The 18,231-nt window shown below is 37.9% G+C and overlaps 1 protein-coding gene across 1 annotated transcript; it reads left to right on the forward strand.

The window, feature by feature from the left end:
• The first annotated feature begins 159 nt into the window (after window positions 1-159).
• On the forward strand, window positions 160-17,739 carry LOC141902437 (CCR4-NOT transcription complex subunit 1-like). Its single transcript, XM_074790156.1, is given in 47 exon segments — window positions 160-459; window positions 1,544-1,651; window positions 1,761-1,859; window positions 2,151-2,331; window positions 2,414-2,557; window positions 2,726-2,897; window positions 2,979-3,105; window positions 3,194-3,304; window positions 3,390-3,563; window positions 3,663-3,790; window positions 3,873-4,002; window positions 4,082-4,189; window positions 4,276-4,395; window positions 5,155-5,277; window positions 5,412-5,599; window positions 5,705-5,849; window positions 5,986-6,445; window positions 6,854-7,169; window positions 7,271-7,381; window positions 7,465-7,723; window positions 7,929-7,958; window positions 8,596-8,742; window positions 8,877-9,056; window positions 9,177-9,293; window positions 9,468-9,578; window positions 9,666-9,800; window positions 9,875-10,234; window positions 10,341-10,481; window positions 10,590-10,754; window positions 10,965-11,204; window positions 11,354-11,539; window positions 11,659-11,859; window positions 12,006-12,154; window positions 12,236-12,344; window positions 12,443-12,541; window positions 12,634-12,701; window positions 12,784-13,030; window positions 13,307-13,543; window positions 13,628-13,791; window positions 13,896-14,013; window positions 14,105-14,206; window positions 14,313-14,570; window positions 14,651-14,719; window positions 14,821-15,001; window positions 15,132-15,264; window positions 15,356-15,490; window positions 15,839-17,739. Coding segments are annotated over 47 exon segments (7,476 nt in total). The 5' UTR covers window positions 160-357; the 3' UTR covers window positions 15,927-17,739.
• Window positions 17,740-18,231: the final 492 nt, after the last annotated feature.

An 18,231-nucleotide genomic window follows, 5' to 3' on the forward strand; every position in this document is an offset into this window, starting at 1 on the left:
GAACCTCGTCGCGTATCGAGTCTCGGTAACTCTCGAGGGTCGAGTCCCGGCCTAGTGAGGATTTATAGTGTACCCTTGGAAGTGAGTACTGTATGCGCGTGCTCGCTATTCAATAATGACCCTGTCGGCGTTCCATACAGTGATATCCAACATGGCCGCTGTAAGAATAATGTCGCCATGATGTGACGATTGTGGTCAAATTAACCAGTTAAATTTCGCTCATGACGAACATTTTACACGGCAATCTCGGGTTTGTGGGCGAGTTAACACCTGGAAGTTGTAGTATTTCGTTTAATTTAGTAATAAAGAAGGCTTGGCGTTGTCTGGGGCTTTCGACCCGACGGTTCTTATGGAATTATGAATCTAGATTCGCTGTCCTTTGCCTTGTCTCAAATAAGTTATTCGGTGGCCAATCTGACGAAAAAGAACTTCAAATCGAGTATAGCAGAAATCTCATACGTAAGTTTTAAACTTGTGATATATGGTGGAGGAGACTTCGTTTTTATTTTTCCTTTTTATAACATTTTTCAAAAACAATGCTAAAAAATCTAGGACAAAAGATATTCGAAATGTTTTTTATGTTGAATTTTCAAAAATAAGTGTATCATTTAGGTATTGATCTTTATTTAATTTGTATTTGTGCTTAGTTAATTTAATTGTTGGATATGAAATGAAAATGAAAGGGACCAGGAAGCACGGTTGTAGTAAAGGGTAATAATAATTGTAGGCAGGTGATCTATTTTGCCAATGCAGCAATATTCCTGTTAACGTTATTTTGCTAATAGCTCATTCTGATAAGCTAATTTACACCCAGGGCGAACTTAGATTTTTGTAGCTTGTCAACTAGTGGTCAGAACTAATGACCGAACGCATTTTACTTTGGTCGAAAATTATTTCACATTGTCGGCCATCTTGGATATAGGCCATGGTCGACCATTTATAAACTATAGTTCCGACTAACTGACATTCGGTTTTACTTAGTTCGACTATAGTCGACTGAAGTTCACCCTGCATGCGCACGGAGATGCAGTGTATTTCCACTAGACCACCAAGGTTCATGGAATCCGACTTAATGTTTTAACAGTACATACAGTACTCGACCTAACCCTATCCCTAGCTGTAAATCTGACCCTAGACCTGTTCTTAAGTCTAATGAAATAATTTTATTTCTGTTTTTATTAGCATATCTTGTAGATTTTGGCAAAATATCATTTACTATAATCTAATGCATCCGCAAAATTTGCACCATCATTGTAAGGTCTAATTATGGTTAGGAAATTGGGCTAGCAATAAGCTGGCACAGGTTCGAATACTGAGCCATCTTCTGTATCTTTAACTCATTTTCGCATGCATCAATCACTATGAGTTATCAGCATAATAACAATAACTGGGATGATATCGCATGGGCAAAATATCCACTGCCAAAACCCTAGCTTAGTCTCAAAGCAAAACTTAACTAGTTATTGGCCTGCTTGAAAATGCTTAGTTTTATCATCTCTCTAATATGTATTCAAAAATGTAAATGTAAACCATTTATTTGCAGCTCGTTTCTCAGCACGGTGCTGAGGCTGACAGGCATCTATTCAGGTGTCTTTTCTCACATGTTGATTTTAGCAGTGATGGTAAAAATTCTGGGAAGGATTTTCATCAGGTAGAGCCTAGGCAATATTAAACCATCTACGTCACTTACTAATGTATTTACTGGTGAATGCGTTATATATATGATTTTTATATATTTTTTTGGTATAATTTTCTCTCAGACACAGTATCTTATTCAAGAGTGTGCTTCATTGTTACAAAAGCCCAACTTTGTATCATTGTTAAGTTACGCTGTTGATACACCTTTAAACCATCAAAAGGTTAGTAGCGTATGTAGTTCGCGAATATGTTCATGTTTAAGTTGCAATGAATTCTGACTTGTTACATGGACGTATAAACTAGATTATACGTCCATACATTAACTTAACTAAGTTGAGCTTGGCAGAACCTAGTTATTCGGTCTTAACAGGTTAGAGGTGCCAGAAATTTGACTCATTCTAAATTTCCCTTTGTATCTAGTCGCTGGTTTCACCTTTCGAAACAGTTGTTCCAAGTTTTAATTTCATGTAAATTGTCAGTTAGTATAAGTTTTTGAAATTGTTCCGTTGCAGACGTTAAAACCTTCTCCGCAGCTTTATACTCAATTGAGTAAAGTATTGCGGTTGTCTCGAGTACAGGAAGTCGTGTTCGGACTTGCGCTGTTGAACTCTTCAAATTCTGAAACGAGGAATTACGCTGCGCAGTTCGTTACTCAGAAACTTCCGGATCTCATTCGACTATACATTGATTCTGGTAAGTGTTCATTGATATAACTCGCTATGAAAAAAATTCCATTTTTACAGTTTCACCAATACGTGAACATCAATGATTTCAGATACGAACAGTAATCAAGAGAGTGGTTTAACAGATATATCTGTTGAAATATTACATTTACTATTGGTACATCTCATACATAGAAAAGATCAATTCGGAATCACTGCAGATCAAAAAGAAGCCTTTCTGAAGGCTATCAGAAAAGGTATGTAAGATAATACCGAGAGTTAAAAAGTTCTTGATTAGATTAGTGTATGAATTACATCTAGAGAGATTTAAACCTATTTTTATCTGTCATATTATATGGAGATAGATTGAATGTCCCTGTAAAAAAGTTGTACCGGTATCTGAAAATTGCCTGTTATTTAAACAGAATTCCCAAAGGATCAAGTTCCAGTGATTCTCGCGCCTTTGCTCTACTCAAGTGGACAAGACATTCCTTTAGCTAAACTAACGATCGACGTGACAGCCAACATGCCGAAAGCTGTATTGGAAAGCTCGCTTCCGGATATGATCCATGAAGCTGGATATGGATGCACATCTAGGTATGTGTGTGATTATTGTTGATGGTGCATACTGAGGATTGAGAGATTATAATTGATGACCCTGTTTGAATTTCTTTTTAGTGTTGATGAATGTCGTAGTACATTAATGCAGTTTGGTGTACGTGATATAACTCCTACCTCTATAGCTAGAGTCCTCGCTATGATGGCGAAAAATCCATCAGGTTTAACTGATTCAATATCTGTGCAGGTAATTATTCCTTGAAAATTTGCCACAATGCAAATATTTGTCTCCTTGTTGTAATACAACTGAATTCTGATTGTTTTTTTCACTTAAGTCGGTAAACCAGACTGGGTCTAGCATGTGGCCAGAGAAAGACAAGCCCTCGGAGGGCAACACCACAGGGTCATGGAACGTGGATGTATTTGTACAGGTCGTGCAAGATTTGGTGCGTATTAAAATTCCCTAAATAATTCCACGAAGGCTTAATGCTACATTAGCATTGCCTTGATTCATTGATATTTCTCTTTTAGGCGCCTCATCTCAATTGGAAAGATGTTGTCGGTGAACTGGATTTTCCCGGATTCATGGTACCAAGTAAGGCAGGGTTTAGGCTGCTAGTTCAAGCATTGCAGCGTGCGCTAAAACAGGAAATGTTTCCTGTTGATATGATCTACCGACCTTGGAAGGCCAGCTCTGAAGGACAGGTAACTAACAAGTAGAAACACACTATCAAGATACATTTATCCGTGTTAGCTGCTTGTTATCAGGTTTTTGAATGTAATGTTTCGCCTATTTTTGTTTAGTTATCGTGGATTCAGTACTCATTGAAATTCCCGGACGTTTTCTGTTTCGCTGACTACCCATGTCACCACGTAGTTATCGACGTACTGAAAACTCCACCGGACGACGACAACAGAGAAATCGCCACCTGGTGGGTAATCTAAGAATTACTCGTTTTTGATGAAATTTCTACCGTATCAGATTCTTAGTCGTCATCGTTTTGTTATTTCCAGGAAATCGCTTGATTTGATTGAGACGATTTTGCGCCTCAGTGAAGCGGGACATTATCAACAGATATCAGAGTTATTCAAGTTTCCGATGCAAAACTGTCCCGACATGTTAGTCCTTGGATTATTGCAACTGGCAAGTATCAATATACGCCGGTCAATCTATTGCAATTCCGAAATGCCATAATTTGATAAAATTTCTTAATTATTTTCAGGCAACGAGAAATACTTTAAAAAATGAATTAATTTCCTCATTAATGCCCATCTTCCTCGGCAATCATCCAAACTCTGCCATTGTGTTGCACTATGCGTGGCATTGCCAGGTAATCACTCGCGTATATCATTTGATCTTGATTGAGTTTTGATATTTGAACATTACCTGTATTATCTACTATGTATCTTAAAACAGGGTCAGTCAACTACTATTCGTACTCTGATCATGCATTCTATGGCTGAGTGGTATATGAGAGGCGAGCACCATGACCAAACTAGACTATCTAGAATACTGGATGTCGCTCAGGATCTCAAGGTACGTGCATGACTTAAAGACTATGATAATTTAGCATTTTGCAATTTCTGTGTGTATGCCCTGTGATTTTTAACTCATTTTTTTCTACTTGACGACGTGATTTAGCTTCATTTCATTGAATGTCATCATTTTACCTGCTGAAAGGTGTAATTGTATGTTTTGATTGTTTCAGTACTCTGTATGTCATGGTTGGGTATATATGTTCTATATTACACCTCCTCTGACTTTATTTGTTCTTTTGATATGTTGGCCTTTGGATTTGTTGATTATTTTTGTTTCAGTTACTTTCGTTGTTTTTCGAAAATGTTTTTGAAAGCATAACATCACCAGTTTTCAATTGTTAGTTCTTTTGTTTCTAGTTCAAATCATAACTAATCTAATATCTAGTTGTACACACGTACATCACCATCCTATTTCTAGCTTTCTCTTAATGACAAAGCGAGATAATTTCCTACCGAAATTTGAGTATTTGAGTTCTTTTTCACTGGCAAAATTTCTCAATCTTCGCCTGGTTTTTTTATACATGGGTACTTGAAACTTAACCAACTTAACTAAAAAAAACTCAACTATTATCTTGATTGGGGGTTCAAAATTCATGCTAGGCTGAGTTCATAAACTGAGGTTAATTTCAGTACCTAGTCTATAAAGAAGCATTCTCTTGAAATTGTTTGTAAAAGTCTAACCTAGCTAAATACTTTTTTGAAAGGATGAATAGCTTTCTTAAAGAGTTATATTATGTATTTTGTCATCGAATTTTAGGCATTGTCAATGTTGTTGAACGCAACTCCGTTCGCATTTGTGATTGACCTGGCATGTTTGGCTTCAAGACGAGAATATCTCAAACTTGATAAATGGATGTCAGATAAGATACGAGAGCATGGGGTACGTATACTGAGAAACATTTTGTCATTTCATACTAGAATCGCTGTAGGATAGAAATATTAATTAGTCTGGTTAGAATTTTACGATAGATTTTGTATTTACTGATATCTGCATATCGAAATATTTCTTCGTAGGAACCGTTTGTTCAAGCAGTAGTCAACTTCCTGAAACGTCGCTGTCCCCAGCTGGTCGGTGGTCCGCCGAAAGAGGAAACACTTCAGAATAAAAGTCAACTGTTGCCCGCTGAAACCTTAAACACAATGCTCGTGTGCCTTCAGGCTTATGCACCGTAAGTTATTAATAAGATGATGTTTGTTTCGCAGTCGGCTTAAAAACTGCTCATCGGTGAAATTACCTGAGTTCAGCTTTTCATCGACATGGCAATGATAGCACACATGTTATTACGGTGTTATGTCAATTATTTCAGATCCGTTGCTCAAGAACTGTCTGATATAATAATGACGATGGTGAACAATGCGAGCATCTTTATGAACAAAGCTCGTCAACAACAACAACAACAGTCAGTCGGACCCGGTGTCGTCGGCTCTAAACCAATTCCAGTAGGTGGCCCAGTAAGTCTTTTAATGGCCATTTGAATCCATTATCACTAAGTCTTATTTATCAACTGATGAGGCTAGTCATAGCCTCATAGTTTATGGATAGATCTTGAAAATCTAGACAATTGTATGGTTGTATTTATATTTGAAGATGGACCAGATGAATAACTCGCTGAATAATCCAATGGTGAATACGCTCAGTACAAACAACACGATGATGAATAGTCTCGGATTAGGTTCGGTCGGATCGGCTATTCCTGCGGCTGCTACGAGTCTCGTCTCCGGATTCCCGTTAAACAATGCGCCTGGATCTCCGGCAAAAGGTTTCCCGTCGTTACCTCAAACGTCGCAATCGCAGCAAGGCTTTAACACAATGCAGTCACTCGCGTCACAGTTACAAGGATTAACAATGCAGACAACGATGTCGACCGGGATACCGAGCGGTATCGGCACGAGTATTAGTGGAAGTATGGCTGGTAGCCCAGGTATTGCTAGCGCTATTGGCAGTGGCCGCACTCCTACTCAAATGAATCGTACCGCACCATCTTTGACGTCACTCAGCGCCGAATCAGCTTTAAAACAACAACAACAGCAGCAAAATGTTCGACCAGGTGCGTTCATTTTCATCATCAATCATAGTTTATGTTAAGTGTTGCTGTATGGGCTACTATGCTACTATGCATTGCTAGTCTTGACATCCCTTGGAGGCTCCCTACTACTTGATTCCTTTTAAACTCCTTCTAAATAGAAAATGTTTTTAAAGGCGCTTGATACTTGATAAATTTGGCTTGAGCAAAATGCCTAAAACTCCTTTAAAATTCAGTTACCGAATTAAAAACTGAGTTTAGGTAGTGTAAAGGAAAAAGATTTGACAGTCCCTCGAAATTTTTTTCCTTTTAAAACTCCTTATATCCAGGAATGAATGATCTGTAGGGACCCTGTTACAATTGTATTTATTTAGCAGAAAATACTTCCTGATTCAACACATAAAACGTTGTGATTTTTTGTGTTTGTTTCAGTGAGCTCGGTTTCCGGTGGTGACATGTCGAGCATATTCCCGGAAATGTCGCAGCAGTTCTCGAAAGAGATCGAAGACGAAGCGAATTCGTACTTCCAACGAATTTACAACCACCCTCCGCATCCGACCATATCGATCGACGAAGTGTTGGAGATGTTGAAACGATTCAAAGATTCGCATCGCAAGGAACGCGAAGTGTTCCAGTGTATGCTACGCAATTTATTTGAAGAATATCGCTTCTTCCCCCAATATCCAGATAAAGAGCTTCACACAACGGCCGTCCTCTTCGGAGGTATCATAGAACAGGGACTCGTTACGTAAGTTGAATAACAAAAATACCCCCAATTCCAAAAAATGTATGTTCTTCTAATTGTGATTGATATAACAAAAATCTTAATGACAATTTTTCGTCGATTAGGTATATGTCACTTGGAATAGCTCTTAGATATGTGTTGGAAGCTCTGAGAAAACCTCACGGAACGAAGATGTTCAATTTCGGAATAGCGGCATTGGACCGTTTTAAAACCAGGTTAGTGAATTTGAGTTAAGATTTCCTGATGATGTGATAGCAAATTTGAAATTTTATTGAGTTTATGAAATTCGATATTCCAGGTTGAAGGACTATCCGCAGTACTGTCAGCATTTAGCATCAATTGCGCATTTCAATCAGTTTCCACCTCATCTGATGGAGTACATTGAATACGGTGCTCGATCTCAGGAACCTCCTAATCGTCCGACTGGTCCGTTAACATCTCCGGATACTACTCTCGTTACCACAACAACGACCACAACAATAGCCTCTTCATCTTCATCCACAACTACTACTACTACTACGCCTGCACCTGTTGGATCTGGAAAAGCTGTTACTAAGGTGAGCTCGGTCAGATAGCCGCTTTTGTTTGGAGTTGTAGATTGCTAAGTTGTCTCATCAATAACTTTATTCATTTGGCTTAGCTCACATCATCAGTATTAACTTAAATCGGTGTGTTGTTGTTAAGACTAAGTACCATTCGAATCCAGTTGAAATCTTTTACTTAGCAATACATGAATGTAAATCGATGTATCGCTGTTTGTAGTCGAATGAAGAAAACAGTCAAAGTCGACGGGTAAAAATTCTTGTCAAACTTCTTCAGTTTATTTGCTAAATTGCTCTTAAATTCATGCCTTGCACTGCTCTTCAAAATAAGCTGAATTTCTTCTCAATATGTAATTAAGAGCGGGGATGGTCGGGATGTATTTTTCTGCTATTCCGATGTTTAACATTGACTAGTTCTATGCTTTTCCGCTACAGGCTAACTAACTCATTTTATGCTCATGGCTTATTAGCTTTTAAGTCAGCATGAATAATGATCAATATTTTTTGCTTTTTGTACTAAAAACATTTCTTTTTCCTGTTCGAAAGTAACAATGTTCTATTTCACAAGTTTATTCATGTCACTGTGATGAAAGCAATACCGGTGGGCCAATGTAAAAGTATGTTTTGACGTAACAAGTGAAATGGTCTTCGGTTGCTCTGTTAAAAATTCTATTGATCTTGCTGTCCATAATGTATGATATGAGGGCACTAATAATTATGGTATATTTGGCTTTGCATTTTCCTTGATTCTTTCAGGAGGAGACTACAAACTGGATTTCTTAACATATAATCAAAAACTCATGAAGAGTATCTTAACAAATGTTTGATACCGTGTAATCCCTAGTACATGAGCAGTTTATCTACAATTGCATCAATCATTTTTTCAGCCGTCGATTGCGAATGCTACAAATATCGATACATTACTCGCCGGTAATGAAGAAGACAAAGAAGAAATTCTCGTTCCACGCGAAGCCATTCAAGATAAAGTATTCTTTATCTTCAATAACTTATCGCAATCAAACATGCAACAGAAGGTAATGCTTTCGAATAAAATTCTGAAGGTTGGCGTAGGTCAAGCCTGCAATGCATCTTTACCTGCATCGATATGATATGTGCCGTAATGAACTGAAGTGTTTAAACAAAATGTGGTTTTGGTTTTCGTATAAAGGGCGAAGAATTAAATGAAAGCGTCGGAGATGATTACTGTGTATGGGTCGCTCAGTATCTCGTAATGAAACGAGCGAGCATCGAACCAAACTTTCATACTCTCTACGCGAACTTCATTGACGTCGTCCGCCAACATAACCTACTAGCAACAGTCATCAAGGAAACCTATCGTAATATCAAGGTGAACAGTTATTTCTCGTCTATGATTCGTTGCCTGATTTTTTTCTAGCATTGCAAGTACTTTACTCTGCGGTAAATCTGGAATCTGCATTGAAATGAACAATTCTTATTTGTACTGTAGATTTTGTTGCGAAGTGATAAAGGAGTCGCTAACTTTTCGGATCGTTCGCTGCTGAAAAATCTTGGTCATTGGCTGGGAATGTTGACATTGGCTAAAAACAAGCCGATACTCCACAATGTAAGTAATGCCATGTGTTAACCTCAAGAAATTCAGTCCCACAGTAAGTTGATAACAGTGTCAGTAGAGTCATGAAGTGTATTTATAAATGCATTGCATATGACTTTTCGCAACCCATATTTTCTATGGTTCTTTTAATGTCTACGATGATAAGTTGTTTTTCCCATTTTATAGGATATTGACTTGAAATCACTACTTTATGAGGCTTACCATAAAGGATCACAAGAACTCTTGTATGTTGTGCCATTTGTTGCTAAAGTAGTCGAATCATGTGCTAAGAGCAAGGTAACCTATATCTGCTTAGTGGGCATGTTATTTTCCATTTGCAGATTATTTTGAGATTTTGTTTCGTTTTGTCTTTTTTCATTACAGGTTTTCAAACCACCAAACCCATGGACCATGGCAATTATGAATGCTCTGTATGAACTCCACCATGAACCTGATCTTAAACTTAATCTCAAATTTGAAATCGAGGTTTTATGTAAAACTCTCAACATAGACATAAATGTGAGCATATTTTTTGCTTTTCTGTTTTCTCAATTTTCCCTGGACCCTTAGTAAAAATTCTTTTGCTTATACAGGAGCTGAAGAATAACGGATATCTAAGCAGTATGGATAGATTAATGGTACTCGATCATCAACTTTCACCTCCGAGTAATAAAGTCATACCGAAGGAACCATCGCCCGTAGCACTACAGCCTGAAGAACCGTCATTGGTGGTGCAATCTCCCGGCGTACCTCTAACAGCGCCGGGAATTGTCAGTAGCACATCGGTCGTACAGCTGCCGCCGATGCCAGCAGTATCTACCCCATCGTCCATCGCTTCAGTGACTACCACCACACCGGCTGCTACTACTCCACCTCAACCGCAATTCTCATATCAAGATATCAACACTAGTATGATTACTAGCATAACACCTCATATAAACATCAATGACCAGGTATAACTTCGATCTTACAATAAACAAGTAGCGTGTAGAATATCAAAATTTCTATTAGGTTTTCTCTTTAGGAGCATGTATTACAATTATTGTTCTGTGCTTACAGACTTTGCTTCTACAAGCAAATCCGCAACTGAAGCAATGCATACGCCAGGCTATTGAACGCTCAGTTCAGGAATTGTTGCCTCCAGTTGTTGAGCGATCAATCAAAATAGCATTAACAACCTGTGAGCAAATCGTTAAAAAGGTTCGTCTTAATCGTCATCAGCATTCGTTTTATATGTAGTTGCTGTGAATATTTTACTCTTATTGCAAATAAGGAGTAATTATATGTAAGTTTGATTTCATCTGTTAGGACTTCGCCCTTGACCCTGAGGAAGGTCGAATGCGTGCTGCTGCTCATCACATGGTGCGTAATATGACGGCTGGAATGGCGCTGATCACATGTCGAGAACCACTGACTATTAGTATCACTAATAATCTAAAGAGTTTATTCTTACAAGCTTTGCGGGTAACTGCTGTAAGTATTAAACAATATTAAGCACTCTCATTGCGTGGATGGTTCCTAGTGGACTATTTAACTTACCTGTTACGCCTATGACCCCTGATACGGCCCAATGAAACTTGCTGATTTCTTTGAATAAAACTTCATAATCTAAACTTTTCATAATTCTAAAATATTCTACATTTATTCATTATTGATTTCTTACTGGATTTCCGTAATTTACAGACACAGCCTCCCAAAGAGCTCCTAGAGCAGGCATGTCAGGTGATAGCATCAGAAAACGTCGAGTTAGCGTGTGCATTTATCCAGAAAACAGCTGTAGAGAAAGCCATACCTGAAATAGATAAACGACTGGCCACAGAATATGAACTTCGTAAACACGCTCGAAATGAAGGACGCAGGTATTGCGACCCCGTGGTACTGACATATCAGGCTGAGCGAATGCCCGAACCAATTAGATTAAAGGTTAGTTTAAGATTTGTTTATTTTCTTGATAAATCGGTTAATCAAGTCTTTACGTTGATGTTAGAAATCAGATGTTGGGACTTTTAGTCTTGATAAGTTTCAGGCCATTGATTTTAAGTCGCATAATATGATGTGTCATTTGCGTGTAGGTCGGTGGTGTAACTCAACAACAGATCGCTGTATATGAGGAATTCGCTCGCAATATTCCTGGATTTTTACCGACGGTTCCGGAAAGCTTCCCACATCAACAACAACAGCAGCAGCAACAGCAGCAGCAACAGCAACAACAACAACCACCGCAACCTGCAGGATTTATGAAGCAACCGGTTCAAACTGTGAGTAGCTAACATTCGTGAGATCCTATCATTTTCAGTGAAGAAAATTTTCAATACATAATAGAATGCGCTATTGTTTAATCTTGTCCATTCTATTTGCGGTTATCATGTATTTTTAGACCCACAGCGCAACTGATGAAATTACGCAGATTTATGATAAACTCGTGCGTGAAATTGAACAGAATATCCAGGCTATAATGCCTAATAATATGCTGACTAGTTACGCAATTATGTCATCACCACTGGCTGCTCTGCTAGAGGCTGTAATGTTGGCTAGGACATCTCGAGAGATTGTTACTGCTTTATCTTTGCTCCAGAAGGTGAGATATAATTCCGCAAATATCTTCAAAATCATGAGTTTTAATAATGGCTTCTTTATAGCGCTCCAGTGAAGGCGTAATTATCAGGACTAAACTTAAAGAAGTTTTTCATACACCAGTATTCAATTATTTTCATTTTGTTTTAGGCTGTTGAAGGTCTGTTAGATGGCATCACATCTATAAATCTGGAACATGAAAGTGTTATCAGATACAAAGATTGTCATCTGCTCGTGCTGAAGGGACTTCAAGACCCACGTGCATACGGTCCACAATGGACTAACAAACAAGTCACCAGGTACAGTATTCTCTCCCTTAGACAAATCAAATATCAAAGTCATTGCGAGTAAATGATTCACTAAATGTTTTGCATATTCAGATGTTTGATCGACTGTCGAGAAGACTATCGTTATAATGTTGAAGCTGTTGAGATATTAATCAGACATCACCTAGTAAACATGCAACAATATGATTTACACCTTGCGCAGGTAATTCTTATTCCTAAACTTAGTCCTATAAAACTGTTCTATAAATGATGTGTTAGAAATTTCTGTACAGAGTACCTCTATTTCTCTCTTCGTTCTAGTCAATGGACAATGGTTTGAGTTACGTGCCTGTTGCGTTTGCGATGGAGCTTGTAAAACGATTTTGCGTTGAAGAAAAGCATGGTACCCAAATTAACGAGGTAAAATATATGTATGCAAATGGAAAATCTGGTACGTGCATTTCAGGGGTTATACGTATGATTTGTATGAATTTTTTTGTATGTATTTCCAGGCTGATATGTACAATACAATTGAAACATTAGCACGGATAGCGCTTCATTCTAGACAAGCTCCTGATGGGTGAGTCTTCAATCCTTTCATTATTTCTAGCGAAAGTTATCTATGAAATTGTTGATCAACGTTTGAAATATTGTTTTAACAGTTTGACAGCTTTGATTGAGACTATCCGACAGCACAATGACGGAGGCCTGTTGGACTCACGCACTCAGACTGGCCCGACTGGTCCCGCTTCAATGATGCATTCTGGTATCTCCCAAGCTCGTGAATTCGACGATCCACCGGGTCTGCACGAAAAAACTGAATTCCTACTTAGAGAATGGGTGAACATGTATCACTCTGCTGCCGCTGGTAGAGACAGTACAAAAGCATTCTCGGCATTTGTTGGACAGGTAGGCGTTAATATTTTCACCAGCTGCTTGGTATTATTAAAATCCCGGGTCCGGTTTATAGACTGGTATTGACTTTCGCCCAGGGCTAAACCCAATTCATTTTCAATTGAGTTAACCCCCGGGTTAAAGTTGGTACCGGTCTATAAAACTGGCCTCTGGCTAATGGATAATATCCTCTGAATGGCAATGATTACTGAAAGCAGTGTCTCGGAAGTCGCATACATAGCTGGTTCAAAAACAGGTAAATTTATATCTTTGATTATCATGTTTTCACAGATGCATCAACAGGGAATATTGAAAACTGATGATTTGATTACGAGATTTTTCCGATTATCGACCGAAATGTGCGTAGATCTGTGTTACCGAGCGCTCGGAGAACAACAGCACAACCCGACATTGACTCGTGCCAAGTGTTTCCATACGCTCGATGCATTCGTGCGACTTATAGCTCTATTAGTGAAACATTCAGGAGACACGGCTAATACCGTCACAAAGATTAACCTATTGAATAAGGTGAGATGAAGGAACTTCTCTTCGAGACCCACGCAAATCTATATGAATTAAATGATTAATCTTTGATATCTCCATTTGTTGTAGGTGCTGGGAATTGTTGCTGGAGTTTTGCTTCAGGATCACGAAGTGCGTAACACCGAATTTCAACAGTTGCCATATCATCGGATATTCATCATGCTATTTATCGAGCTAAATGCACCGGAGCATGTTCTAGAAAGCATTAACTTCCAGGTGCTTACTGCCTTCTGGTGAGTATTTGATGCGCAAGAAACTTATAAATGTTATTCAGATCTCTAATATCCATTTCACACGTGTAATGCTCTCTTATTGATTTGGTTTTGGTTTATTTCAGCAACACACTGCATATTTTGCGACCAGCTAAAGCACCCGGCTTTGCATACGCCTGGCTGGAGTTGGTTTCCCATCGAGTCTTCATTGGTAGAATGCTGGCCATCACTCCACAACAACGGGTAAAGATCCATTCCCTGCTTCTCCGCTTTCCCTCTGAAACCTATTCTGGCCGATATGTGGTTGTATAATTCGATTCATTTTAATTTCCAGGGTTGGGGAATGTACGCTCAACTGTTGATCGATTTGTTCAAGTTTTTGGCTCCGTTCTTAAGAAACGCCGACCTCACAAAACCAACTCAACTACTATACAGGGTAATGACAAAATATTTAGTTTGAACATCTTGTAGGAATTTGCAATATTTTTTAGGGGATTTTCACCTGCTATTCTATTAAAATGCTGTCTGTGTGATTATTTCAGGGCACTCTACGAGTATTACTCGTCTTGTTGCACGATTTCCCGGAGTTTCTCTGCGATTATCATTACGCGTTCTGCGACGTCATCCCGCCAAATTGTATACAGATGCGAAACTTGATCCTCAGCGCTTTCCCGCGAAACATGCGTCTGCCCGATCCGTTCACGCCGAATCTCAAAGTCGACATGTTGACAGAAATCGCTCAAGCTCCACGTATTCTGACGAACTATGTGAACTTGATTCAACCGGTTACGTTTAAGAAGGTATGCTTTCATAGTTGAACGAACTGTTTCTTGTCTTAATGAATGTTCAATTGTTGAACGGGAATTAATGTCAATTACAGGATTTGGATTCGTATTTGAAGACGAGATCTCCAGTTACATTCTTATCAGATCTCAGAAGTAACTTACAGGTTAGTTTTAACGCGATAGAATGCAGAAAATTTTTCATCGACAGGGTGAGCCTAAGGTTAACGGTCGATATAACTCTTGATATCCATCAATTTTCTCGCAGGTTGGAAGTGAACCGGGTAATCGTTATAATATCGCGTTGATTAACGCATTAGTGTTGTACGTCGGAACGCAGGCGATAACCTACATTAACAGTAAAGGGTTAACACCGAGTATGAGCACGATCGCTCACTCTTCGCACATGGATATCTTCCAGAATTTAGCTGTGGATCTCGATACTGAAGGTAAGGAGAGGGAGGAGGGAGCGAAAAGAATATTGAGGGAATGATTCGTTTCGTTTATGTACATTTCATGCGGATATTATTTCCCTTTCGTCAACTTAAACGATAATCATTTTCCGTGTTTGATTTTCAGGTCGTTATTTGTTCCTGAACGCTGTAGCGAATCAGCTACGCTATCCGAACAGTCATACGCATTACTTCAGTTGTACATTATTGTATCTATTCGTTGAAGCTAATACTGAGGCTATACAAGAACAGGTGACCAGGTAAGCTATTCAATACGTCATTCCTGCCATCTCCAAACTTGTTTCGCCGATTCAGCTCAATAAATCAACATTCATGTATACTGTATTTCAGGGTATTGTTGGAACGTTTGATAGTAAACCGTCCTCATCCTTGGGGTCTTTTAATCACCTTCATCGAACTCATCAAAAATCCTCAGTTTAAGTTCTGGAATCATGAATTTGTACACTGTGCACCAGAAATAGAAACGTAAGTAGACCCATCGAACTAAAGTCTTAGTGATACAGTAAAGCATGTTTAAGTCAGATCTTTTTTGCAATAGGGAATATTGTGTGAAAATCTGAGGACTAACTTAACCTTAGAAGTATAGTAAATGGTCCAAAGAATTTATATGACTTGCTGATATGCATTGATTTGGCTTAAAAAATCCTACCTAAGTAGGTTTGAATGTAATAGTGCATAAAATATGAATAAGATTTAAAAACGTACCGCTATCTTAATATTTATATTTCGGGCAATATTGTTGAAATGAGTGGTATGAATATTAGATACTGTATATAGAATCTATAGTTATTTCTATTTTCATTGATTTTGTAGATTGTTCGAATCGGTCGCGAGGTCTTGTATGCAGCCAAAAGCTAAAAGTTTAACAACTCGTGAAAATGAAACTGTTGAAGCTCATTGAGTATTCTTGAAATATTTGATTGATAGTTTTCGATTGGCCTTAAATTGAATCATTGCTTTCCGTTTTGTGTTTACGCGTGGAGGTTTGTCAGTTAATTCATTCAATTTGAGTGAAAAATATATGGTTTTATTCATCAGCGGATGTTTATTCAATGCTTCCCGCTTCATTTCAATAATCGCGCTTCAATTTGTTGTAATCTTGGCCTTGGATCATCGAAATACGTATCTTACCCAACCATCGCAGGGGAGTTATGACCCTGGTTATAAATTGTGTTGTTTATTCATTCTTATAATCAAAATTCAACTGTTTCATTGACGACCAATTACTGTAGTGAACTTTGTTATAACCTATTTAAAGCTACTAGATGAAGATCGCCATGACTAATTGGAGAAATGAATACTTCATGTCATCATAAATTGTTTTGTTGTTTCAATCGAATTTCAGGTAATAAGAATATCATGGATTGTAAATATTGTAGCTTTTTAGATTTAAGGATTCAATGTTGCCAGTTTCATCCAAATTCCATGATGGAATTTAATATCATTTTCGGATAATTTATATTCTCATAGTGAGATTTTTTCATTGTCTAATTAAACCTATAACTGGCAGCATTGAATACGTAGAGTGATTTTCAACATGAGTGCTGTTCACATTTTCAGATTCTAAGTTGCTTTATTCAGCGAGGGCTCTCGTATTGAGTACTAATGAGAAATTATTTAGTACACATCTAGTGTCCTTATTGCATTTTTCAAGGATCTGAAACGTGTGCAGTGCTACGGAAATGTATTATTTAATTAACTCGGTACTGCATACCATATTATGTAAAAGCTTTTATCATCCCTTTAACGTCCATACGACCAGTTGATATAAATCTACTGGTTACTGAACCTTGTTGCTACGAAAGCTTCAGGCTGAGGAATTTTACAACGGGTCTTCGTATGTTGTTACTAAGGGCTCTTCTTCAATTATCGGTTTTGGATGTTTGTGTAAAAAATAAGTGTAAATTAATGGGGAAAATGGAACGGGAGAAACTACGTAGTTAAGTTGCAGACATAGAATTTGTAAAAATATGTACAAAATGAACTACTCCAAATCGAGGTGACTATTTTCTGTTTCATTTTATAGCAGTGTACAGACAACACAAAAAGTCAGAATGTATTTATAAATACTAAGCATTTTGTACACAGACTGGCTACTGGCTATATCAGTAGTATCGGAACGGACACAATAATTGTAATAAATACACAACTGTCACTGCCAATCATGCTTTCTCCCTTTCCAGACAACCTTCTTGAGAAAAGCAAGTATTTCATAATTGGGAACAGATAGGATTATTGCATATATTCATAGTATATACATATGTAAACTTGTAACTGCAGGGGTATTTATGTCTGCTGATTTGTAACCCCCCCCTGACTATCGATAACAATGATTATTTTGAGACAATTGTAAATTATTTATGCTAGAAAATTATTATTGATGATGATGGTAACATTATTATATATATAATGAAATGATAAGTACGTACTATGATGGTAATTACTAATGTTAATAATATGTAGACTGTGAAGATTATGATTGCGCTGGATATTTCATTGAGACAAGATTTGTATTATAATTTATATTCGTAATGATGAATCCATTCATTGATGGCTTTGCATTTGGCTAGAATGTGGCAAGTGGCATTAAGTACATAGGTAGGTTGGGCACCAATATTGTATTTAAGTCAGTTGTAATTATCAAATACTTCGATGTCGAATGCAAAGGCACAGTTTGTATTTTATTCGACAATAAATCTTGTTATGTAACAAAATATATGCAAGTTTTTATAGTTTTTTGGTTGTATATTATGATCTTCAACCCTCACAAAGACAGTACCAGTACCCAGATGCTCTAGTGAGAACAGGATTGCAGGTGGTGACTGGTCTGTTTGCTGCATCTTTTATAAACGAGTAGCTTTGATTTTTCGTTGAAAAAGTGAAATTTCCTTTTCAATCTGTTATCGCGATAATTGACTTGGGCAGTGGTGTCGTATCGAGGATATGTCGTCCTAAATTCCAGCCTATGAATGCTGAAATGAGGTTAAAAATCATGTCTAAGTATGAGGACGTCATCATTAAAGTAGTACTACAGTCAGTTGTACATACTAAACTTGGTGGCAGCAAGGTACAATCCCCTAGTGGAATTTCTGTAAACTAATAAAGCAGTCAATCAATTGATCATGGTCTTAGTTCACAGAAATTCCGCTAGGGGACCATACGGTGGCGCTAATCCTAATCCTAGTGGAATTTCTGTAAACTTATAC

Source organism: Tubulanus polymorphus, chromosome 3 (assembly GCF_964204645.1).
Source record: "Tubulanus polymorphus chromosome 3, tnTubPoly1.2, whole genome shotgun sequence".
Lineage (NCBI taxonomy): Eukaryota > Metazoa > Nemertea > Palaeonemertea > Tubulaniformes > Tubulanidae > Tubulanus > Tubulanus polymorphus.